At 52.7% G+C, this 25,194-nt stretch overlaps 1 protein-coding gene across 2 annotated transcripts in view; it reads left to right on the top strand.

Annotated features, from left to right (window-relative positions):
• The window catches only part of SYNDIG1 (synapse differentiation inducing 1), a gene marked incomplete at its 5' end in the record, with an annotated part of 48,780 nt that overhangs the window by 7,676 nt on the left and 15,910 nt on the right, over positions 1 to 25,194 (top strand). Inside the window, one exon of one of the 2 annotated variants that reach the window (XM_081256469.1) lies at positions 15,866 to 16,003. The exons of the other annotated variant lie outside the window; for it this stretch is intronic. Coding sequence (XP_081112595.1) covers positions 15,866 to 16,003 — 138 coding nt within the window. The remainder of the gene's footprint in view (positions 1 to 15,865; positions 16,004 to 25,194) is intronic. 2 annotated transcript variants of the gene reach the window in all.

Genomic DNA, 25,194 nt, shown 5'->3' with positions numbered 1-25,194 from the left:
TCTCCCTTGAGACAGTCTGTAAATAAAGAAATGTATTTAGATATTCCAGTTTCTTTGGAACTATGCGTGGATCATTCACACAGGAAATCTGTTTTATTCCCTATAGTCACATCTTATCTAGCACTGTTCAAGCTGCAGCAACCACCTCATTCTGTAAAGAGGCCTGTGGGAATAACTTCTCATCTGGAAATTAAATTTACCCTTACGAAGTAAATATTTTGAGGGCATCCTACATACTTATGATTTCCAAAGACAAATTCAAAAATATTGTGTGAAATATAAGCATGATTGCAACAGCAGTGCGCTATTTACCGGTTTAATTTTCTATGTCAAGGAAAACTCTCATATAAATGTGGGACTTGCGGCATGTTTCTTACAAAATAAAAATCAATATCTTTATATTCTCATCTCACATGTGCCAGGAAAAGGCACTGGAGCATGTAATTATAGCCGTTTGATGAGGAGAGGATCTCTGAGATAATAAATCCATCTGTCATAAGAACATAAGGGGATCATTCGTCACATTTCCCTGAAACACTTTCCGATAAGCAGAAGGGTTGGGACATCAAACCAGATTTGTGTGCCAAGGAAATAAAAGCCTTTTTACTTGTTCAAGCTCACACTGATCTCTCGGCTGCGGCTTCTGAGCCCCTACTCAGAATTGCGAGTGGGAGAGAGCCGTCCGTGTATCTGTGGCCATCTGGAACTGGAATCTTTCATCATTGTAAGACTACAATTATTGTAATGACATCAGCTTTTACATATTTACAGGTAGCTGTGAGCTGAACGCTAACACGGTAAATGCGGTTTGAATAACAGTGAAAGGCGGACCCATGACTTTGGTGAATCTCTTCCATACTCAATTTTGAACAAATACCAGTAAAATTTGGTTCTATACCAAATTGTGGTTTAATAAAGTTTCCCCAAGCTTAGCCAAAGGTCCACCTATTTCAAGCAATACTCATGTGAACAAAACCCAGTACCAAGAGGATCCTTTGGAGTCCCCGAGGGGCAAATTTGCTCGACGGTGCATGAAACGTGTCTCCTCACGGGCCTGCCGCTAACTCCTGCGTTCAGTGACCTCCACGTGTGCAGAAAACACTCTTCATGGCCTGGAGCCCAGGGAATGCCATTTAACCTTGGCCCATGGTAACAAAAACCTCACCTCCCACCTACCACATCATAACGTCATAATGACATTATGTCATAAGAAAGTTTGTGGGAAACTATCAGCATTCAAGTGTGTCAGAAGAAGCACATCCTTTGAATTCGAAGTATTGGTGATGACCACGTCCTTTTTAAGGGAACCGTGGGAAGTGTCACCTCCATATTCTGGTCTGTTCAGCTTTCTGTCCGTCCTGCTGCTCGGGAAACAGTGGCGGAATAACCACAGAAATCCAGGATGAGCCCAACTGCATGACTGCCAACATTTTCCATTTTTTCCCTAACAAACCATTTCACAGCGTTTCCTAAAAACAGAAGGAAAAGCTCACAGGACTGACACACAGGTAGTTTGGGTGCATTATGAATACTGAGATGCAAAAAGAAACTAACACGGGAAAGGCGGTGCAGGTGGCTGGCACTTGTGGGCTGAAGTTAAGCTAGATTTTTGTTAACAAGAGGCATTTGGCTGGTGCGAGGATCATCAGATTGTTCAGACCGTTAGCAGGTGAGGGAGACTCCATCGATCCGGATGGAGGGCCTGCACATCCTCCTCATGGCCCCAGGTGGTGGGTGCTAAGTGCTGATACTCACCTGGAGGAAACAGACACGGAGGAGGCAAGAAAGAGGTCTCACTGTGCAAAGTGCTGAGGATTCCTGTCGGGCTTGTCTCCAGGGAGGGTGCTGTCCTCCTTCACAGGTGGGAGGAAGCGGGATGGCCCCACCTGGTCTGGCCTGGGTGTCGGCAAGGGTCCCAGGAGGAAGGCTGTTTCCTCCTGGATAATGAAAACCACATTGCGCACCACAGCCCCGTCACCGGAGAAACACGAGGCCAAGTTAGGAAAACAGCCTTTGTCCAGTTAAAGAACAAATCCAGGGCTTCCCTGGTGGCACAGTGGTTGAGAGTCCGCCTGCCGATGCAGGGGACACGGGTTCGTGCCCCGGTCCGGGAAGGTCCCACATGACGCGGAGCGGCTGGGCCCGTGAGCCATGGCTGCTGAGCCTGCGCGTCCGGAGCCTGTGCTCCGCAACGGGAGAGGCCACAACAGTGAGAGGCCCGCGTACCGCAAAAAAAAAAAAAAAAAAAAGAACAAATCCACACAGCAGGACGTGCGTGCTGTTGACAGCAGTGTTAGTTGGAAAATGTTCCCTTTGCACGGTTCATCTAAGGCACCTGTAAGTCTTCATGTCGTATGAAGCAAAACGTATGCCAGCCTGCAGTGGTGCCGTGTGGACAAGTCTGGAAAGGTGAGAACCACCAGGGGGTCTGGGGGACGTCTGTGTAATCATCAAACAGGTAAAACTTGAGAAGTCAGGGAACATTCCTCAGAGTGGAAAGAAGTATATTGAGAAACAGAACACATTGCTTGGAGTCATAACCTTACATAAGACGTTACCCAGAGAGGTCTACACTGTCAAATGCAGATGCAGGAAGGATTTAGCAGGGAAAGCAGTGGTGTTTCTGGGAGGCTTGGTGGTGGAGGGTCAGGGATGCAGTGGAAGGACAGCCGTAACTTGAGGTCAGATCCCAGAGGATACCTGTCTCTCCAGCACACCATCCCGTGCTCTGCTGGCCCAGGCTGGGTGAAATCTGGACGTGGTTCAATATGGTAGATTGTATGGGATTTTCCTCTCGTGTTTCTTCTAGAAAATAGGGAGGTTTTCAAGCCTTTGGTAAGCTAGTCAATTACTGTGTCTCCCCTTGTAGTACTTTTGCTTTGATCCCTTTGATACATCGTTAGGTAGCAGATCACCCAAACTGAGTTAAATAAAATGCAGCCACGCGGGGGCCCCGTGAGCAGTCGCCCCACCCCACCCCCGTCGCCTCGCCTCGCGCTCCGTCCCCACCACCTCCAGCCCCTGGTCCCCCTCGAGTTCCCAGCCCCCAGGTGGCTTTGCAGCCCCCTCCAGACCCAGAGTGTTCTCTCCTCCCCCTCACTTGGCTGCCTTCTCGCCAGCATCCGGGTCGCAGTGCTGAGACGCCGTTGTTTCTGTGTGTGTGTGTTTACTTGATGATTTTCTGTCGTGTCGGACACGGCCGAGCCATCTTAGGCTGAGGTTCCCAGAAGCAGACGCAATGCGAGGATTCACGAGCACGTGATTTACTAGGAAACGTTCCCTGGGAGACCAGCAGGTCAGCGGGGGAGCAAGGGGCAGGGTGTCGAGAAAGGAGGGGGTTTCAGACAAAGCACAGAGGGGGCCCAGCCTGGCCTCGGGACCTGAGGTATGGGCAGTGCCCCCATGGCCCCAGGGGCTGTGGGTGAGTGGAGTTTAGCCTCCTGGGAAAGGAGCAGAGACAGGAGCTCCTGGATGCACCCCCAAGCTCAGCACCGAGTGGGCACCTAATGATCCTTTGTGCCGATTGGTCTCTTAGTAAATGAATGACTGTCAGAGGAGCCCTCCTGGTCAGTGTCATGCTTTTTTCAATAGAAATGAAGCCAGACGCTACCTGTGTGAGCACCCAGACTCCTTGAGATCTTCCTGGTGAGCATTTATGTGACCTCGACTTTGTTTAATGAGGTGCTTTAAAAAATGTCCCACGTCAAGTGCACAGAGCAGACGCGGGACCCGGGCCTCTGGTACTTAGTGCCCCGTAGACCCTGCGGCAGCCCCAGGACCTCCGTGTGGGGCATCCTGGCAGCAGCTGACTCTGTGCTGAAACACAAGAGCAGACCATGTTTCCCACAAACCACAAAAACAAAGACAGACCCCAAATAAGGACTAAGGAGAAAGCACGACATGAAGCCTGTTATGAACACAGCGCCATTGGCATTTCATTAGAAGAGAGAAATCATGAGGCCATGCTAGCCGGACAGAACTGCCCCATAACTGCAGGGGGAGGGAGGACAGGAGCCGGTGCCCTGACAGTCCTGCTCAGCCCCTGGCCAGTCCTCAGTGTGTCCCTGGGGTCGAGCGGGAGCAAAGCGCCCAGTGACAGCCATGCCATTCCTCTGGGGAGGACCAGCATCATGTCACGGGGACATAGTCAGAGGTGCTTCTTATGGACAAGCACAGAGAACAGAAGCAGTGACAGTCAGTTTGTCATTGTTGTTGTTTACTTGCTGAAGTGGACGTTTGTCCAGAGGTAGGTAGCAGGGCAGGTAACCGGGGACGTTCCTCACACACGACGGTGGAGAGACACCCCCCCGCCCAGCGATGGAGCATCCCCGTGACTCCCCCTCCAAACACCTCTCCTGAGCCTGGCAGCCTCCATGTGGGCAGGTCCCGGCTGGCTGGGGTTGGGGCCTGGGCGTCTGCATTCCTGACGGCTCCCAGCAAGGCCGACACTGCAGCCCCTGGACCACACTGTGTGAGCAGTGATGACAGAGAGCTCCGCTGACCAGTGGTCCAGGCGGCTTCTAACCTACTTCACAGACAGAGAAGGTACAAGACTCACCCTTCCTGGAAACGTTTCCCTCTCTAGAGATGGGCCGCCTCTTGTACCCCTTTGGATGCCTGAAGACCCATCTCTCCTTCTTCTAAAGATGGCCCTTAACACATGGAGACAATGCTCACCCCCAACCCTGCCCTCCCCGGGGTCCCCCTCTTCCCGGTAGGGCATCACTTTACTCTCCTCACCATCCTGGTCGCTCTGAATCCCTCTTGAAATGAGTCGAGAAATGGATAATCCAGAGGTGGTCTGCCCCCTGTGAAGCAGACTGGAGCTCCCTGACCCCCTGTCTGGACCCTCCCTCCCCGAGGCCGGCCAGCGCTGCCAGGCAGCACCTGCACCACTGGCTGAATCTCTCCGGCCCCCACCCCCGGCCAGCCTCTTTCCATGAGTCGTCACTGCCTCACGCTTAGCCTCAGGGTGGCAGGGAGAAGGTGAGAATGGCTTGAGACCCTCTACATCTATCTTCCAGAAATGCAGCAACTGGTGCAGCTTCACAGAGGAGGCACGTGAGCTCCTTGCTGTGTAGCTGCTGGAGGCTTGGGCTATGTCCTGGCTTCGGGCCGTGTGCACAGAAGGTCAGTGTGCTCCTACGGGCTCACAGCCCTGTCCTGCGTTCCAGCTGGAACTGTCCCCCCGTGACAGCCCCATCTGCTGTCCTTAGCACGGGCTGGGTGCCCACAGGAGGCCAACCACTGATCGGCCAGCTTTGAGTCCCTTCTCATAACACCGGGAGTTCACCTGGCGGGCAGAGTGTCTACATTTGGGAGGCGGAAGCTAAGGTAAGGGTGGCGGGGACTTGCAGGAGAGTTTGGATGGAGCCAGCTGCCACGTAACGGAGAGAACAGGCACTTCACCAAGTAGGAGATACGAATGGCAAATAAGCACAAGGAGCTGTTCAACATCACCACCTTCAGAGAAGTGCAGACTAAAGCCAAGGTGAAACAGCACTGCACAGCCCTTCGGGTGGCGGAACGCCAAGAACTGACACCACCAAGTGCTGGTGAGGATGCAGAAGCGGGAAGGCCTCTCTGGAAGACAATTGGTCCTTTTCCTGTAAAAAAACCAACACCGAACAACCCAGCAACCCCATTCCCGGGTATTTACTCTAAAGAAATGAAAACCTATGTTCACACAGAAACCTGCACGAATGCGTCACAGCCTTTATGAGTAAGAATCAAAAACTGGAATTAAACGCCCTTCGGTGGACAAACGGACGAACACACAGCGGCACCTCCCCATCGTGGAAAATCACTCAGGAACAAAACAGAGTGAACTGCTGACACTCCCAGCAGCCTGGGTGACCCTCGGGGCCTCAGGCTGAGGGGGCTGGTCGGGGGTCTTGCACTGGACAGAGCCGGTGTTGTGATTTAGGTGCTGGGCCGTGCTTATGTAAGAGGTGGCGGTCAAGGATGTGGGACTCTGTTCTATCTTTGCAGTCCCTACAGGAACTCTGTTCTATTTTTGAAACTTCTATGTGAGTCTAAAATTGTTGCAAAGGGTGTGTGTGTGTGTGTGTATGTGTGTGTGTGTGTGTGCACATATACATCTCTGTGACCTAGACTTAGTGGAAGAGTTTCTAGATGTGACATAACATCTCACACACACACACACAGTGAAATATTCTATATGTATACATACATGCACATATTGTATACGGCCATCTTTAATGAATTTTAATACTCTATAATTTTAATACTCTATAATACTCTAATTTTACTCTAATACTCTATAATACTCTACAATTTTAATACTCTATTTTATATTTATAAAATATAGAGTATTAAAATTATAGAGTATTAAAATTATAATTTTAATTTTAATAAGTATAATTGAATAAGTATAATTAATTTAATAATTTAATAAGTATTAAAGTTAAAATTATAATACTCTATATTTTATATTTATCAAATATTTATATTTAATTTTAATACTCTATAATCTTCAAACTATTTAGTTTCAAACTCTATAATATAAATATAGATAATATAGATATTATAGATATTAATATCTATAATATATAATATAACTCTTCAAACTCTATAATCTTCAAACTATTCAAACTAATTTAAATACATGCTTTCCTTTCAGTAAAGCAACATATTTCAGAACAGTAAAGAAAATTGGGAAATTAGTGATTTTTAAAAAACGGCTGGTATCTGATGACCTAGAACAGCCCAGCCAGTGCCTTGACATACAACCAGAGGTTTTCTGTAATGGGATCTTGCACAGAGGCAGCCCTTGGTTTAGAAGATATTCTCATTCTGCCAACTAGGGAGCCCACGTGGGCCATAGGCACATACAAATGTGCAGGGCAGTGGCCAAGGTCAGTGACGAGGGGCTGAAGGGTGATGGGCTCTGGGCTCCCCGCTCCCAAGTTTCGGGCAGACGGCTTTCTCCTTGCTGCAGAGATGGGAGACATAGCTCCAAGGGCCTCACACTGTACAGGGGCTAGTGCCTTTGGCCAGTACCTGATGCTATGAGAAGATGAAGGAGACGTCAAACAAGCCAGGCGGGGGATCCACAGTCTGCCCTCACCGGAGCAGCACAGACGTGACTCCCACTCAAGCCAGAGAGGCTTCTGGAGCCTAGGGTGGAGGGCAGGTGAGGGTCCGTGGAGGCAGGTGGCCGCCAGCCTCTCAGAGGAAGGCACGTGGCTCCCACCTGCCCCTCCCGTGGCACCAAGTAGCTCCTGCACTTCCTTGGGAATCAGGGCCTTTCTGGTGGGTGGACGGATGGGTGAGGACAGGTGGATGGATGTTGTATCTCCATAGCTTGTTCCGGGGAGGTGCGTGCTCTACTGGGCCCTCCGCCCTCCTCGCCTCTCAGCCAAGGGCAGCATCCCTGTGGGCCCTAGTGAACCACCCGCTGCCAGATTCGGCAGCATCTCTGTGGGCCCTAGTGAACCACCTGCTGCCAGATTTGCCTGGGAGACCTTTGCCACCTGGGCCCCGGTGGTGGGCACACGCAGCCTCCTGACTGCTCAATGCCCTAGCTTTGTTCCAGAAGTCACCTTGGGCTCCGCAGGTCTCTGAGCTCCTGAGGGCAAGTGTGTGACATCCAACACTACTAAGTAGCTTCTCTGTGGAAACATAAAAAGGACGAACTTGATGAAATACCAGTGTAAAATGAATTATTCATGTGTCATGAGAAGAGTGAATTTGCTATTTTTTTCATTTTTCCCTGCAATGCTCACAGTGTTTCCATTAAAGCATAATGAAAAAAGAGGGGAAAGTGTATGCAATTTTTAATCCCCAAAAGAAAGAAATTCAATTTAAAGTATAATTTTTTTCCTCTGAAAATGGCACACGTGTGAGGGGTTTTTTGACTTTTTATTTTCGAGATAATTTCAGACAGAAGAATTGCAAGAACGGTACAGAGAATCCCTATACGGTTGTCACCCGGTTTCCTTCAGTCTTAACAGTTTACCGTGGGTGCGTTACCATTCCCTCAATGTACGTATGTTTTTCCCGAGCTCTTCGCAGGAAAGTGTCAGACAAGATGTCCTTTTACCCCTAAGCGAGCCAGTTGTATTTTCTCAAAACAAGTTCAATTATAAACGTCGGGAAACGAAAATCGTTACAATACTGTCATCTTCAGCTATAGACCTCATGTACAGTTTCCCAGTTCTGTCAACATTGTCCTTTATAGCAAAAGGACAAAAAAGTCAGGCCCAGAATCCAGTTCAGGAGCCCATCTTGCATTTTCTTTCTTTTTTTTTTTTTTCGCGGTACGCGGGCCTCTCACTGTTGTGGCCTCTCCCGTTGGGGAGCACAGGCTCCGGACGCGCAGGCTCAGCGGCCATGGCTCACGGGCCCAGCCGCTCCGCGGCATGTGGGATCTTCCCGGACCGGGGCACAAACCCGTGTCCCCTGCATCGGCAGGCGGACTCTCAACCACTGTGCCACCCGAGAAGCCCGCATCTTGCATTTTCTTGCTGTGCCTCTTTAGTCCTCCATCCCGTGTTGCGGGCGGTGCCTGCCAAGTGTCTCCTGGCTGAGCCACGTTTCTCTGGAATTGATAAGTGTCTTGCAGGAGGTGCTGTGTGAGGAGGGGCCATCCCGCTTGTCACTGGTTGTTCACCTACGGGTCTTAACGTCCCTCACAAGCTCCTAACCCCACCGTTCCTTCTGTATGTATTAGCTCGCATTCAGCTGTGGGGAAGAGTTTTCCCTTCCCCCACATTTATTTGTAGGCATTTATTACTTCATTTCAGGCTGGACCATTGATTCTTACTTAATGGGTTCCTGTCTATCCTTTACGGTATTTACTGTGTGTTTATTCTCACTTTGTTACAGATTTGACGGCAGGCTCTGTGTCCTTTTGACACAGCTTGTCATCCATTAGCCATTTTATCATTATTTCCTGTGCAGAGAGCTGTCCCAAGTCTGTTTTAGATGTTGACAACCCTGACCCTGAAATCAGCCGTTTCTCCAAAGCACCCTGGCTTTGGAGAAAGCCGTGTCTAGAAACCAACGTCCGGGCACTGGGTCTTCTCAGCGCCTGGGGGATGGGCGCGTTGTTCCCAGGCCCTCCGGCAGACTAAGCCAGGAGAAACATGTAGCACATAGGTACATAAACACACCTGTGTAACCATGTGTGTGTACACAGACATACTTATTTTTTATCTACTTATAGATAGATAGAAACTAACATCCTCAATCCAATCCAAACAGCTCACACCACTACCACACACTCTTTTTTCACCTGCGCTTTATCCCATGCGGTGGATGCCTCATAGTTTATGTAACCACTGGATGCCTCATAGTTTATGTAACCACTCTCATTCGAACGGGCATTTAGGTCATTTCCAATATCTTGCAATTACATACTAGGTTGCCGTGAATAACCTTGAGCATATGTATTTTTCTATTATTGGAGGTGAATCTTCAGAATAATACCTAGAATTGAGATTACTGAACCAAAAACTCAGCACGTATTTAATTGTGTTGCATGTCGACAGATCTGCTTCCTAAGGTGTCACCAATTTGCATCCAGCCAGGCTGTGTGCCCACAGCCTAACTGACAGGATGGCTGGTTGTGCTTTTTCATCGCTGACAACTCGATAGGTGAAACACAGTATCTTAGTGTGGTTTTCATTCTCCTTTCTCTGAGTGAGGATGAGCATCATTCCACCTGGACCAGGTGAGGCCAGCAGAGCGCCCAGGCCACGGAAGTTCAGGTGCTGACCCTGCACTCACGTGACTCACGTCAAGTCCTAGTTCAGACCAATCCAAACCCACGGTGCCAAAACTATCAATAACTTGGACTTTCCATCTGCAAACCGTAGGTTACCCTCTGGCAAATGTAACATAAAGGGGAAGCAAGAAGATCTAAAGAAGCGATGCAGCTGTACATGTGTAGCTCTTAGGTGCAGAACATCACACGTGGAAATAATGCAGGTTTGAAGCAGGGATTCACGTTTAGAAACTGGATCCGCAGGTGATAAATTGACATGCCAGGGCTGGTCTCGGTTGTGACACCCACACCTGTGGCTGGTCCTGGAGGGCTGTGTCTGTGTGTATTTCCTGGTTTCTTGTCGGATGTGGGATAAGCCCTGGTCGCAGCAGTGGAAAGCGGCCCGCACTCCACACGGTCTGCTGGGGGCCCCTCTCCCACACCAAGTCCCCTCATTCCCTATAGCTCTGCGTGTGTACAGTGCTCATTCCCAGCCCAGGGCCTTTGCACATGCTACCCCCACGTCCTTACTGAGCAAGGGGCCTTCAGAGGGGAATCACAATTTCTTGGACAAAATCTGAAGTCCAGTGAACAACCTAATTATATCCACACTGTGAAAAAAAACATGACAGTGAAAAAATAATATAATTTCCAACATAGATTGATTGTTTGCTACAAGCAGGTTGGTTTTACCTGATGCATGTAGTGTCATTTTAAACCAGGTCTTCTGTCTTTGAAAACACACAATGTGTATTTTTTCTTTGTGCCTGTTTATTTGGAGATAAATGGGATTCATCATCCTGGATGTCCACATTCCTGTGTGTCCCCATCTTCTCACCCTCCCAGACGTTCGCTGAGTGTGGTGGTCTTGCCCTGATTGAAGTTTTAAGGTGTCTTAACCCCCCAGTTCTTCCACAGCCTCTGCAGCAGATGCTCTCAGCCCACCCCCAAGTATCACCCCTGCAGGAGAAGCCCCCTGGCCTGGCCTTTGCCCACCTGAGGACCTTCTCTGGGCCCTGAAGCCTTGCCTGCAATGTGGGAGAACCTCTGCCCCCAAGCACTTGCCGAAACTGCCAGGAGGCGGTTCCCCGGGGGTTCCCTCTACCACATGGCCCCCGAGGTCCCAGCGGGACCAGGCTCCAGGCGCCCACAGAGGACCTGCCTTGGTAAAACGCCCTTTACTGGCTCTGGTCTGGCCACGTCCCACCTCCCCTCTTCCCTGCCAGCATTTCCCGTGGTCCTCTACCAAGAAAACAAGTGCACCCAGTCCTTGACTCAAGATCTGCTTCTGGGGGAACTAAACTAAGACGGGTCCTGAGAACGTTTTGTAGGATTGTCCTCAGGACCCCTGAGCACTTCCAGGTCAGAAGAAGGACAAGTCTTAGAGGGAGCCTGTCATCGTAATCCAACTGTAGGATTGAAGACCATAGCTGGTGAGAAAACGGTGTTTAAATTAATTCAGGAAAGTTGAGTAACAGCCCCCCAGTAGAATTTAGGGCACAGCGTGTTTAGATACTAAAATATGTCCCCCAGGTTCCATGTTGTTGAGCCCCCAGACCCCTGCACATCTTTGCATCTATGACCCTGTGTGAAATACACGGAGTGGGTCCCCAGCAGAGTCTGGTTTTGATTGATCTGATTCCAGGTAAAGGAGAGGCTAGTGAGCCTGAGGTGCCAGGGGAGCCTGGGTCAGAGGATTCTGCCAAGTGCTGAGGGATCTGGTCTTCCATAGCTCACCTGCCCATGGAAGACCCCCAAGTGGACACAAGTGGACTAGTGGGGCTACCCCGACAGTGCAGGTGAGGGAGTATGGCCCAGTGCCCTCCCTGCAAGGACTTCAGGGCTTACAACCCAGACAGTGGTCAGGAGGGGCACTTCCGTCTGTGGCTGTGGAAGCTCCAGGTGTCAGCAGCACTCGCCCACACTCCTCGCTCCTCTGACGTGGACGGGATGTTGCACCCCCAGAACATCTGGAGGGTCTGTGACTGACACGAGGAGGATGGGGGGCTGTGTCCACCTGCCTTTGTCCTCGGTTCTGTTCATCAGCTGCCCTGGGTGAGACAGCCTTGAACCTGACCGAGTCACCGTCCTCCCACTGTGGCCCCACCTGAAGGGACGGTTAGGACCCTAGGGCTCACAGGAAGGAGAGGAGCCTGGGGCAGCGGGGCTGACTGCCCACGTGGAATGGGGGCCCGGTTCCTCCCATGCGCTCTGGGCAAACCCTGGAGCCTGGCTGCTTCTCAGGTGCTATTCTTGTCAGCTAAGGGCATTTGGGAATTCTGCATGCATTCAACACGTGTGCTGTTGGTACCTGCTATGTGCAGTCTGTGTGCTGTCCCGTGTGATGGACACTGGCCACCTGTGCCACCTGAGCCCCTGGCAGGTGGTAGGGTGGCTGAGGAACTACGTCGGGCATCTGTGATTTGGGTAATTTAAGTAGCTCCGTGGGGCGGTGGTGCCTTGCTGGTCAACACAGACATGGGCTCCGTGGGCTGAGGCCTCTGATCTTGACCCTCAGTGACCTGGTGGGTCTGACCTGCATCTCAGGGAGCTTGGGTGCTGTGCTGAGTTCCGATCCTGCTCTGCCAGCTGCTCCTTGGGCCCCTGATGCAATGTCTCCAAGCAGGGCCTCAGGGAAGCCCTGGGGGATCCCAATCCACGGGAGGACGAAGTGGGGGGGGACCCCCCACCTGTCAGCATGTCTGCGTCTTGGTGAGTTTCATTGCCCAATAACCTTGCTTATTGTAGAAAAACTATACCCCAGAAATGCAAAAAAAAGACAAAAAAACACTGGTATGCCCGCCATCCAGAAGCATCTTAATTTCTGACTTTCTGGAGGAAATATGACTTCTTCCACTTTCCACCCTGGTTTTTCCCTCGGTTATTGCAAGCATCTCTCCAGGGCAATGAATAAACATTTACGTCATCATTTTCCATGACCACATAGAGTCCTCTGTGATTTTGCATTTTTGAAGCGGTGTTGTTGGGAACACCGTGCAGGCTCCGCAGGGAATCCCGATCCCGAGTCCATCCTGGTCTCCACCCGCCGCCCCCACCCAGGCCACGCAGAGATGCTCCCCAGAATGAGCCAGCAGAGAAGGCCAGGGGATGAGGAAGGAGTGGGGCTCCAGGGAGCCGGGCAGTGGCGAGGGGACAGTGAGGGATTGAGAGAGACGAGGGACAAGGCCGAGCCCCTGCATGCCTTCACCCTCGTGGCTGTGCTCACGGGGCTGATGTGCGCCCTGCCTGGTGCTATGATTGTCGTATTCAATCTTCCCGAGGAAGAAACCCCAGGGGACAGAGAGCCGGCTCCCTGCGTGGAGGTCATGGACAAGGGCGGACTGTGTGGGTGGGCAGTGGTGGGCTGGGGGAGGAGGACAGCAGCCCCTGTACTGTTCCGCCCCCTCGTAGCGTCTGTTCCTTCAACCACGTGAACTGTGAGCGTCTCTGGAAGCGCCCACCCTGCCTTGCAGATATTCTAAGCTAATGCCCCACGAAGAGGGTTTTCAGAAACAGCTGCTGTGCGTGGTGTGTTTTCTCTACTTGGTTTGATGGTGTCTCTGTCGCCACCCGCCCCCAGGGTCCTCCTCTCTTCTCCTCTATCTGGTGGTGTGATGCCCACGGCCACTTGTACCTACAGCACTGCCGTGGATGGGAGGGAGGTGGTACAGAGAGCTGGGCTGTTTTTGTCTGCCCTGTCATTTGTCTGAATTTTTAAAAACCTATTGTAATGAAAATTGACTAGTTATTTTGGTGCCATGTAGCCACAGCTTTGCAGTTTACAGATGTGGTTCCCTTATGCTCTAAAGAAAAATCTGTGAAGATTTTGGGGGGGAACCTTTGCTTCACAGGCATGGTGGTGTCATTTGAAGCTATTTCCAAAGATGGGGTTCAAAGCCCAGGCAGCCCTGTGTGGTTTGTGGCCTCAGCTCACACCACACTGCTCTCTGATTGGGGAACTTTCCACTGACCACTCTGGCCACTGGCCACCAACAGACCAGTCGAGAAATGGTTATCAAAATCCCAGGGCCTCTCTGTCCACAGAGAGGACACCCCAGCTTTAGGCAAGAAGCAACTAAGGGCAGCGGGGTTGATTGGTGGCCAGACGCTGGTGTCCAGACAGCTGACAGCACAGAAGTCTGGAGTAAGTGGCCACTGGCCAGACGGTTCTGTAGTTTGGGGACACTGTAACCGCCCAGATCCCAGCAGTGTCCTTTGTAAAATAGAAATAACAAGAGAAATAGCCACAGCAGCTATTTTCAGATTTGGAGTAAGAATCCAGCCAGTCCTGGTATTTAAACCCTTAGTAAACTAAAACAAAACCAAAAAACTCCACAGAAGCCAAAAGCCTGGGCAAGTACCCACAGACAGCTGTCGCTTGGGTGCACCCAGACCCGTCGAATGACGCGCATCCGCTGGGGGGTCTGTCCTTCGGCCGCGTCCTCCGCGTCTCTCGGGGCCTCGGATCCTGCCCTGCCACTGTTGCTTCAGGGTCCCCTCCCCAGACCCCGTGCAGAGGGCCACCAAGGGCAGCTCGGCTGCTGAGCCCAGCCCTGAGGCTCCGAGCGCTGTGCTCCCAGAGTGGACACCGTGGGCCTCCTGGGCAGCTCGTCCTGGTGACCCTGCCTGGCCTCCTTCACCTGGATTGAAGGCTCTGGCCTCCCTGCGGGCCGGCAGATGCGCGTCTGCCCCTCGGCCCTCAGTCCCCAGGTCCCACCGAGCGAGATGCCTCCCTGAAGGCTGCTCGTTCCCTCTGTGCAGCAGTGAGGATGGGCCTTTCCCTTTATTGTTTGAGAGGTGATGCTGCAGAGGAAAGACAGGGATTCCGCAGATGTGGCCCAGCGGAGGGGGGGCTGCGGGGCCCTGGAAAGACGACCCCAGGGACGGCGACCCCCCAGGGCAGGAGCCTGGGACCCCTGGGGTGCATGCGTGTATGTGTCCGTGTGTGTTTGTGTGTCTGTGTGTGTGTCTGTGTGTGTTTGTGTGTGTCTGTGTGTCTCTGTGTGTGTGTGTCTCTGTGTGTGTTTGTGTGCGTTTGTGTGTCTGTGTGTGTCTGTGTGTGTTTGTGTGTCTGTGTGTCTGTGTGTATGTGTGTGTCTGTGTGTGGATTTGTGTTTGTGTGTGTGTGTGTCTCTGTGTGTGTATGTCTGTGTCTCTGTGTGTACGTGTGTGTATCTGTGTGTGTATGTGTGTGAGTCTGTGTGTCTCTGTGTGTGTTTCTGTGTGTGTATTTCTGTTTCTGTGTGTGTGTCCATGTGTGTATATCTGTGTGTGTGTCTGTGTGTATGTGTGTGAGTCTGTGGGTGTGTCTGTGTGTGTGTCCATGTGTGTATCTGTGTGTGTTTGTGTGCCCGTGTATGTATCTGTGTGTGTTTGTGTATCTGTATGTGTACGTATGTCTGTGTGTGTCTGTGTGTGTATCTGTGTGTGTGTCTGTCCATGTGTGTGTATCTGTGTGTGTCTCTGTGTCCGTGTGTGTGTGTCTGTGTGTGTGTCTGTGTCTGTGTGTGTGTGTGCACATGCGGAGGGCAGCTGGGTACCGTGTGGACAGTGCGTCACCCACTTCCATCCTGGGCCCCTAGAGAACGTCGCTGTTTGCGATTGGAGTGAGCCCATCCAAATTCACCTGTTTTCTCTCAGATGAGACACAAACAGTCCAGCAGGAAGCTTCCAGCACAGGCTGAGTAGAGGCTCTGATTGGCAGTTTTACATGTGTTTGATTAACCAAAACAGGAGGGACACCCGGGCTTGAGGCCAGGCCCAGTGACGTCCTCACTCAGATCAGAGTCTAAGGCAAGAAGGAGGCTCAGGGCAGGTCCCGGCACCGACACCTGCCCTGCCTTGGCCTGAAGCCAGCCTGCAGTCTCGGAACAGAGTGGACTCCAGCTCCGCCTGTGCGCTTCCCACCCAGCCCCGCCCTCTGAAGTTCAAACCTTCACCCAGCTGTCCGCGCCCCATCCCAGGGACCCGCGGGTCTGTGAGGTTCAATCTCCCGTGGAACAACCCAGAGCCCATCCTTGGGGTTTTTCTCTTCCTGTGGGGGACACACACCTGCCAGGAGGGCTTGCCAGGCCTGACCCCCACTTTGGGGGATGATGGAGAGACCCCTGGTAACCTCCCCGTCTCTCCCGGCAGAGCGACTACTCCAGTGACACGGAGAGCGAGGACAACTTCCTCGTGATGCCCCCGCGGGACCACCTGGGCCTTAGCGTCTTCTCCATGCTCTGCTGCTTCTGGCCCCTGGGCATCGCTGCCTTCTACCTGTCCCACGAGGTAAGGCCTCCCCGTGGATCACGCGCACGCGGCTGATGCACCCAGGCCATCGAGAGCCCGCTCGGGGGCGGAGGGCCATCTGGGGGGACTGGGCAGGGGGTGCCCAGCCTCACCCCATCAGGCCCGGGACGCATCCTCTGACAGCGGCCACTGGGAAAGCAGCGGGCTGGGAGCCCGCCCTCCACGCCAGCGGGACTGACCCCGTGTTGGGCGCGGACTTGGTACATATTGGGAACGGAGGCAAAGCGGGTTTGATTTTCTTTGTGAAAGGCTCACACGTAAAATAGAGTCCAGCCTTGCAGCGCCGGTGTGCTTATCCCAAACTAAGGTTCTGGAGGAAACGGCCTGTCTTGGTGGGTAACCGTGACCTCCGTGCTTTAAGAGGGTCGATTCCCAGCCCTTTTTCACAGCAAACGTCCTCCATGTGCCTTCACGGAGCCCAGATTTTGAAAGATTTCCTCTAGCAAATGGGGAGTCTTCATTCAGAAATCATCTACATTCCCGTTGTTATTAATCAAAGGAAGATGTGTACTTGCCAATTAAAGCATGAGTTTCAGCATCACCCGTCATCCCCACCAGACAGGAGACAAAGGCAGACCCTTCCACTGGCCCCAGAGCCCACCGCATCCTCAGGGCACCGGGCTCCCTCTCCAGCGTCCAGGGCTCTCGGGCCAACTGGCCAGGTCTCATGCTTGAAGCACTGATTCCTCTGGGCTTGAGAACAGACCCCTGGCCTCTCACTGCTTCTGGCCGTTGTCTGTACTGATTCGGTTTGTTGGGTGAGTGGAGAGTCCCTTTATGCGTGTTCCTGTGTCCCCTGCCCCCCTTTTCCTGACCCCACGAGGAGCAGAGGGAGGAGAGGACCCACTGGTGGCCCCCTGAGGGCAGGCACCTCTTCACAGGGACACTGAGGGGCCCCAGAGGCCCTTCCAGAGGGACATGGCGGGGCCGCTGCTCTGAGGTCCCGTCTCGAGGATGGACGGGTACGGGGAGGGGTGATGGGGACCGTCCGGCACCACTGGGGTTGGGTCAGGTGGCTGTTCCACGTCCAGCTTTGACCTGGAGGATCTGTCTGAGCTTCTCTTTTGTGACCTTGTCCCACACATGCCAGAGGCCTCTGCTCTGGGGGCACAAGCCGAGGCTGCAGAGCAAGACTCCGGGCTGTCAGGGGCCTGAGCAGCTGTGGGTGCAGCGAGGCCGGGATCTCCCAGACCCAAGCAGTGGCCGTGGTCGCTGCCTGCACCAAGGATTGGGACGCAGAGCGGAACCGAAGCAAAAGCGCACGGGCAGATGCCCTCGATGTGCAGATGGTGTCCCCAGAAGACCCCAGGCCCAGAGCCCAGCGCCCCGTGTCAGCTGCGCCCTGAGCCTGGGTTAACGTGCTGCAAACAGGCAAGAGGGTTTCACCAGAAGGAAGCTCAGGAGGCCAGAGCCCAGAGAACCAGGGCCCAAGTGTAACGTCAGCCTCCCCCTGCATCCCAGTCTTGACACATCGAGGGGTGAAGCGGGCGGCCCACTCCCAGCCTCCCAGCCTGGCCTGCTGACAAACCCCATCACCCCCAGGGGGTGCCCTCCAAGCCAGAGCTGTGCTCTGATTGCCAAGTTGTAGAATGGGACTCATATTTTTACCATGGATTCCACAGGGCAGATGCTCCCTGTTCAGAGAGATGCAAGTGGACACTGGTGTCACTTGTCACCTGCCGGCAGAGGCCAGGTGAGCCCTGGGTAAGCGGGGGCTGGGGGTGGGGGGTGCCCAGGAAAGGTTATCTACGTGCCAGGATGCAGAAGTCATCCCTGGTCTTGGCTGCTCCACGTACCCTGGGGCAGGCCTGTCTCTGGAGCAGGGCAAGCCGTGCACAGCATCCTTGCCTAAAAGATGGTAAATATAATAAAAATCCAGCCACAGTAGAGGAGACTGGAATGACATCCTCCTTCTCAGAAAGTAACGTTACCCTTCACACCTTAAGAGCCTCCTAGACTCGGGATGTTTAATACCTTTGATGGGAAAGGATTCTGATCATCTGTTAACAGCAAATGAAACACTCCGTGGAGGCCGCTGGTCACATTCTCGGGGGTGAAGAGCCAGCATTTTGAGGCCTGCGGGGTTGCCTTTGCTGTTGGAATAAGAGAAGGGGCTCTGGGGTCCCCGGCCCTCAGTCCCTCTTTTTCTTGTGCTGCGAGCATGGACCCCTCGGTGGACACATCTCCACGGGAACTCGCGGCTGAGACCCTGGCACGCGGGTCCCTTCAGGGTCAGCATGGTTCTGGGCTGCACTGCGGGCCTAGGAGGCTGGCAGCCCCTGGCACATGGCGCTTCAGCCCAGCCCTGAGCCTGCCAGGCCTTCTGTTCGTGCCTCTTCAGCCTGACTGTAGACGCAGGAAATCGGAATTGTCGGCACACACGTGGGTCCCCAGGTCAAGGGACACCTGGAAGGAGACGTGGGATCTTTTCTCCAACAGATTTTATGATTCGAAAAAGGCCTCAAGTAGCAGTAACAGTGGTGGTAAAAGTGTCAGAGAGGTGGGCAGCACCTGCCCCTCTGGGCCCTGGCCTGCGTTGAACACCGCACACCTGCCTTCTTGGGTGGTCCTGGCCAGCAGTGTCGACACCCCCAGCTCAGTTAGAAAGGTGTGTTGTCTGGCCCAACAACCCGCTACCTCACAGCCACTTGGGCGGGGGGGGCGGGCGTGGAAACGGCTTTTGAACAAGCCCTCCCCCCGGTCCTGATGCTGCCGTAGTCTGAGCAGTTGCACACGCGTGATCTCATGGGAAGTCCGTGACAGGGCAGTGCCATCATGTCACTTTGTGGCCATGGGATCAGAGGTCAGTGAAGGTGATGGCGTCCTAAGGCCAGACCTGCTGGCGGTGGGCCTGGCCCCCGGCCTCAGTGTGGAGGCCTGAGGGCAGCGTTTGTCCACAGCTTCATTTTACTCCAGTGCTAATCATTTGATCCAGCTCCCAGTGCAGGCAAGTTTTATACACTTTTGATAGAGGAAGGTGTTGTGTGTAGTTTTGGTGGGTCCACCCCGAAAACAATGCTCTGAATGATGTGGACGATAGAAAGGAACCCAAATTTGCTGCGCGATGGCTGTGAGCTAGTTGATGTGCCCACTTTATCTTATTTAATCTTGGCAATGAGTCTGAGAGGTGGGAATTTATTATCCCCATTTTATGGACGAAAAGACTGAAGTTTCAAGGGATTAAATAACACAGAAATCAGAGAGGTAGCAAGTATGGATACATGATGCAAATATCAATGCTTCTAACACTTCAAATCCAATTTCCTGCAATATAACTTTGACTTTTATCTGCAAACAAAAATAGAAGCACAGTTCTCGCTTCTAAGTTTTCTGTCCCCACCTGCTTGGAGGGTGAGGAAGAGAAGCCTTCTAGACGGCATTGGGCGCCTACCTGGGCACCTTCACCAGCGGGGCAGGTGTGAGCTTGAGACTGGAGCTGGAAGACCCTCCCCGACTCCCCAGCCCACCTCCGCTGCCCCGAGGCCTTGGGTCTGGAGCTTGCGCTGGCAGGAGGCCTGAGGGCTCTGTGCACTGCGTCGGCCTCAGGCATCTTCTACATTTGAGCATCTTTTATGTCTTGATTTCATTTCCTAAAATGTTTCTTTCCTTTCTTAACTGCACTATTATAACTATAATTAAATGAGAAAAGGGAATTAAGGGTCAGATTATGAATTTTATGAATAGCACCAGCGTTTCAAAGTATTCTTTAATATTTCCTAAAGAATCTGTAGCTGTCTTCTGCAGAAGGGTCACTAGTGGTATCATCAGAAGCAGAAATCTATATTTCTTCTACAGAGACTGTGTTCCTCTTACAACAGGAATGTTTTTTAATTAGAAAGTTGAAGGCTGGGTTGAGGAACTTAGATTTTCTGTCACTTGAATTCCCGTTCCTTCCAGCGCCGACAGGAACTCACCCTGGCTCTTTGCGTGAGTGGCCTAGTGCAATGGGACAAACAGAACAAAGCCCATGGGAACCTTATTCAGACTCAGAAGTGGCATCGCCGTGTGAATAAAGGGTGGAAAGCCCCGGGCCTGGCCCTTCGAGGGGCTCGCCGAGTCCCGGCTTCATGTATGTCTGACCCAGAGACCTGCACACCCGTGTTCTGTTCAGTCATTTCGTAAAGATGAACCATGTGGCTTATAAACGTGGCATCTCTTGAGGGTGTCCAGGCCCAGCTGGGAGGAGTCACCATGACTCAAGATCAAGTCAAGCTGCTAAATGCTCTGGGCACGCGCCCTACGCAGGGCTGTGTGCAGCCAGCACGAACCCCTCCTCCGCTGGGCACCCTGGAGACAGTGCCGAGCTCCCTCTTCTGAGCTGCCCACCAAGGAGGGGCTGCCACCGGTCGTAGGCTGAGGGCTCCCCCCAGGAGGAAGCAACAGAGACAGAGGTGACCTGAGGGGCCAGGGAAGACAGGGCAGGGCCGGAGAGTCTTGAACGCAAACTGGAGTCGGTCTATTAACTGAGCGTTTTAAGCCAGAGAATAAGGGTGGGAAATACAACAGCATGAAGGGTGGTCAGAGGACACTGCACGGAAGCAGCATGCTCTGGAACAGAGTCAGCTCAGGGCAGAAAATCCTTTCACAAGGAAGCAAGCAGACACGTGTGTCAGGCACTGCGGGGCCTCTGTGGATTTCTGCTGCGCAGCCTCCGGGTCGCATGAGACAGAGGCAGCGAGACGGGCCGTTCACCTCCCTCCGCCCTCCCATCCGCCAGGAGCTTAGTTACAACAAAGCCTTGAGTGGCAGATGCCTCAGATGTTTTTAGGAGCTGTCACCTGTCCATCTCTAACCATTCATCTCACCAGAGAGACCGGCATTTCCACGTTCTCCTAGCTAAACCTTGTCACAGACAAAGACAGATTTTTGAAATGCTCATTTTTTTTTCCAAGTTGTGTGCTTAGAACAGGTGCCTTACATAAAACTGGACCCCGTGTCCTCCACACACTGAGTGGTGTGGTTTATAATCATCCATAGGTCTGGAGGAAATGTTTGATGTATGTCACCATGTACCTCTTTTGTCCTCAAGTTCATGATTCTCGGATGCCCCCTGATTTATAGTAAGTTGCGTCTGTAAGCACTATAGCCGATTCAGAATTAGCACAAGACCCAACTTCATACGTGGGAGTCACGGGTCCTCTAACAGATGGAGTTATCATCTGGTTTAGCAGGGTAACTAAGTACTAAAGCCACGAACTCTGCTGGAGTCACAGAGGAGGACCTGGCAAAGCCCGTTCCAGCCCCAGGAGGTGTGGAGAAGCAGGAGCCATGGGACCACCTGGGAAGAAAGATGCTACCAAGGGGGCGAGGGGGTGGGAAGGATTTGGACCAGGCCCACCTCTCCCCCCAGGGTTATGGTGAGGGAGCGGCTGGGCTGCAAGAGCCCCACCAGGCGCAGGAATGGCACTGACTTTGCAGAAATGGAGTATAAACATGACTAGAAGGATGGCCCAATATATCAGATGGATATATTTTCACCTGTATCCGGAAAACATGCAACACAGCTTAATGGTCATGGAGCGATGCCCCTCCCCCTCCCCTCATCCTTCTCCCTCCTCCCCTCATCCTTCTCCCTCCTCCCCTCATCCTTCTCCCTCCTCCCCTCATCCTTCTCCCTCCTCCCCCTCCTCTCTCCCTCCTCCCCTCATCCTTCTCCCTCCTCCCCCTCCTCTCTCCCTCCTCCCCTCATCCTTCTCCCTCCTCCCCCTCCTCTCTCCCTCCCTCCCTTCCTTCCTCCTCCCTCACTCCCTCCTGCCCCATCTCTATCTCCCTCTCCATATGTGTATTTGATATGCTGATTGTAGCTTCTGAGAGCTGTTTTGCAACTTCTGGATCTAAACAATTCTGTATAAATATTAATGATCCGGTGCAGCCAAGACAAATCAGATTTCTGATCTATTTTCCTTCCTCCGGAATGCATGCTGGAGTTGAGTCACTGATCTCAGCTTGTTTTGGTGTTTAGATGAACAAATGCATCATATCTGTTCTGTTCCCTGGAGTGTATTAGATGGATTTTTTGCAGTTATAGTTTATTCACTGTGTCAGTAATTAGTATCTTGATTTTGTGATTATTTGTCTGGAGGAGAGAAACCCGTGCGTTGATTGTCCAAGGGCAGAGCCCACACAGTGCCTGGGAATCCAGAGTTAAAATCCCAGCGTGTGTTACATTCTTCCCTCTGGCCTCATGCTCACCTCAAATTACGTTTGCAAATGCGTGATCTTTTTGCTTTTAGTTGATGTATCTAAAGCTGCAAGGACATAACCCCTAAAAGCATGGTGGGTCTTTTCTTTCACATCTCTTCTGAGATTGAGGCGCTGCACAGGTCCTATGACATCCCGAGGACCAGACAAAAGGTGCAGTCCCAGGAGCTCCTGCTTCTGTGCAGTGGCCCGTGGCTTCTGTGGCCGTGCCTCTGAAGGCTGAGTCCAGCCTTCCCAGAGCCTAGACACACTTAGCTGAACATGCCCTGGTCCATGACAGACACCAGTCTCACCACAGGCGTCCCTGGATGCAGCCACGGGGAAGGCCAGGCCACTGATCCATTTCACTGTCTGCAGCGCGAAGCATCACCTCACAGGCAGGACAGCACCTCCTGTGTCTGGACTCACAAGTATAGTGATGCCAAAAGAACACAGAAATTCGGGAACAGTTGTGATGAGTCACTGGTTGATGAGCACATCATAGATTCTCATGGGAATTAGGGCCATTTGGGGTACATCTCAGACGTTTTGATGTTGACAATAATGAAATTTAAGTCTTTCTCACTGAGAGAGACCCCTCACTGGACTACCTCACCCATGGGGCCAGCTAGCTGTACATGGGAGTCAAAAGTACTGATGACATTACACCTGCACCTTGGCTGTAAAAACTGGTGCAGCGAGAGGACGGGACCCTGGCTCAAGACTCTGGTGGGCTGCTCTCAGCAGGGCCCCTCTTTTCTTGCTTCCTTGATGAGCTTTGGCATTTTCTGGCACTTGAGGGTTGCATGAACCCCAAACACAGAGCCTAGAAGATGCTGAATTTAGAGCTGGAAAATTACCTTGAGCACAGCATGTACTGTGACCTGCAGAGCATGTGTGTAAAGCTCCTCATCCTTATTTCTCCTTCTCTCCTTTTAGACAGGGGATTCTTCATTTCTAACCTTTGATTTTATTTAAATGATTGACACATATAAGTAGGAAGGAGTCCTTGAAACACAACTGCAGCACGTGTTTACTTTGATCTGAGCTTTGCGTTGTGGTGATGTCCACACACACACGAGGTCAGGGTCGAAGGAGCGCCACGTGCTCAGCATGAGCTGGTTGGGGACAGCTGTGGAGCCGGCTGCCTCCAAAGTAATTCAAAGATAAATGATGAAGCAGCGAGTTCTTAGATGCCATGACACAGATTGCTTAGGGGATGCAGGAAACAGCAAGACGTGTAGGTGGAAAGTATCCTTTAGAACTGGCCCTGCGCCGGGAGACAGCAACAAGCAGGTGGTGAATTTGGCCCTGGACCCTTCCCATCCCCCATCCCCCATCCCGGCCCATCCATGGTTCTCCAGGAAGTGCCACAGTTTGGGTCCACTTTGGCCCCTCTCAGTCCCACGTGGACAGCATCACCCCTCGAAGCCCCAGCACTGCCTGCTTCATCCAAACTGAGTGGAGGTTTCAAAGCCAGCCTGAACCCCAGAGCTTCCCCATTACCCCCATTCTGCCATCACCCCAGCCTCCGGCCACTCCTGCCTCCCTCCAAGACCACCACCCCCATCCCAGGCCCGCACTGCCCACCACCACCAGACTGGGTCTCAGGGGGTCCCTTCTTGGTCACCGAGAGCCACAAGGGCTTCCAAGGTGTCCGGGATGGTTTACAGGCACAGAAAGTACCAAGAACAGACTGGCAGTGCTTTGTGGTTCTCCCGGGAATCTAAACACAGTGGAGACGTGGTAAGTCCATCTTGAGACCCTGCCCCTAGAGCTCAATTCTAAAATGATTCTCTGCATTCCTGAGATGATTTTGCATCATTTTGCCTGGTCCTCGGAGGTGTATAAAGTGCCTTGCGTTCCTCCGGAAATGACATGCAGAGTTTGAAAACCAAAATGGAGCTTGTAAGTGAACAAATCTTCATCCAGAGCCATCTGCGTCCACGTAAGGATTCCTGGGCCTTGCCCATCGGAGGCGCTGGGAGTGCATTTGTGCCTGTCCCATCGCACAGGGGGCAAGTGCTGACCAGACCTGGGAGCCTGAGTCCGCAGCAGGGAGCCTGAGTCACGCTCTGCCCACAGAGGGTACAACTGATCACTCTGGCTCTCAGGCTGATTTTCAGGTAATTGGAGGGGTGTCTTGCAAGGCCCGATCAAAGTGAGGTTTGATTTATTATGCATGAATGTTGGATGGGGGATGGGGCACAGAGTTCGGCTGACGCTCTGGAGTCTGAAGGCGGCCGGAGCCCCGAGGGTTGCAGGTCCCCTCAGTACATGTGGCCACGCTTCCCGAAGCTGTCCTGTGGCATCCCCGGAGGCCAGAGCCCGGGGTGCAGGGAAGCACCCTCTGCAGCTTTGCCTCCCAGAAGTGTGTCTGTCCTGCGGCTGCAGCTGCAGCAAGGGCAGGAGCTGGCGGCTCAGCTCCATGGTCAAAGGGCTGCTTCTGTCCTGGGCCGGCTCTCAGGCACGGTTCCTGGAGGAATGTCTGGAATCTGCTCCCGGGCCTGGACCTGCAGGTGCTCAGGGTGTTCTGGGCACCTCCATCCTTGGCCTAAGAGCCTGTCATGAGAAAGGCCAATTCTTTCTGAAAATTCTTTGGTGCTCCTTGTCACCACCTGGGACCAGGGAGGCCCTAAGTATCTGGGTTCTTTTCCCCAGAGGGTGGCCCTTCCCCAGCAGACAGGAGCCATCTGACTCCAGCTAAGGACTTGGGGGTGCGGGGGTGCTGTCTTTACTCAGGAGAGAGGACTTAGCCCTTTGGCACCAGGACAGAATCAGATGTGCCCCCAAACACCCCGCCATCTAATCGGGAAGACTGTGACTCTCTGCCGGGGCCCACCTGCTGCCCTGGTCTCCCCGCAGGCGCGGGAGGAGATGGGACGCCCTGGGCCCGACACAGGCTCCCGGCGAGCTGTAAAACCAAAGAACGGCCCAGCCTGGGCAGCAGGACATAAAAGTGCTCTTGACGCAGCCTTCACTAACCTGCA

This window comes from Mesoplodon bidens (genome assembly GCF_964165515.1).
Source record: "Mesoplodon bidens genome assembly, chromosome: 15".
Classification (NCBI taxonomy): Eukaryota; Metazoa; Chordata; class Mammalia; order Artiodactyla; family Ziphiidae; genus Mesoplodon; species Mesoplodon bidens.
Note: the sequence above shows the minus strand (reverse complement) of the source record. Positions and strands in the feature narration are given on the sequence as shown.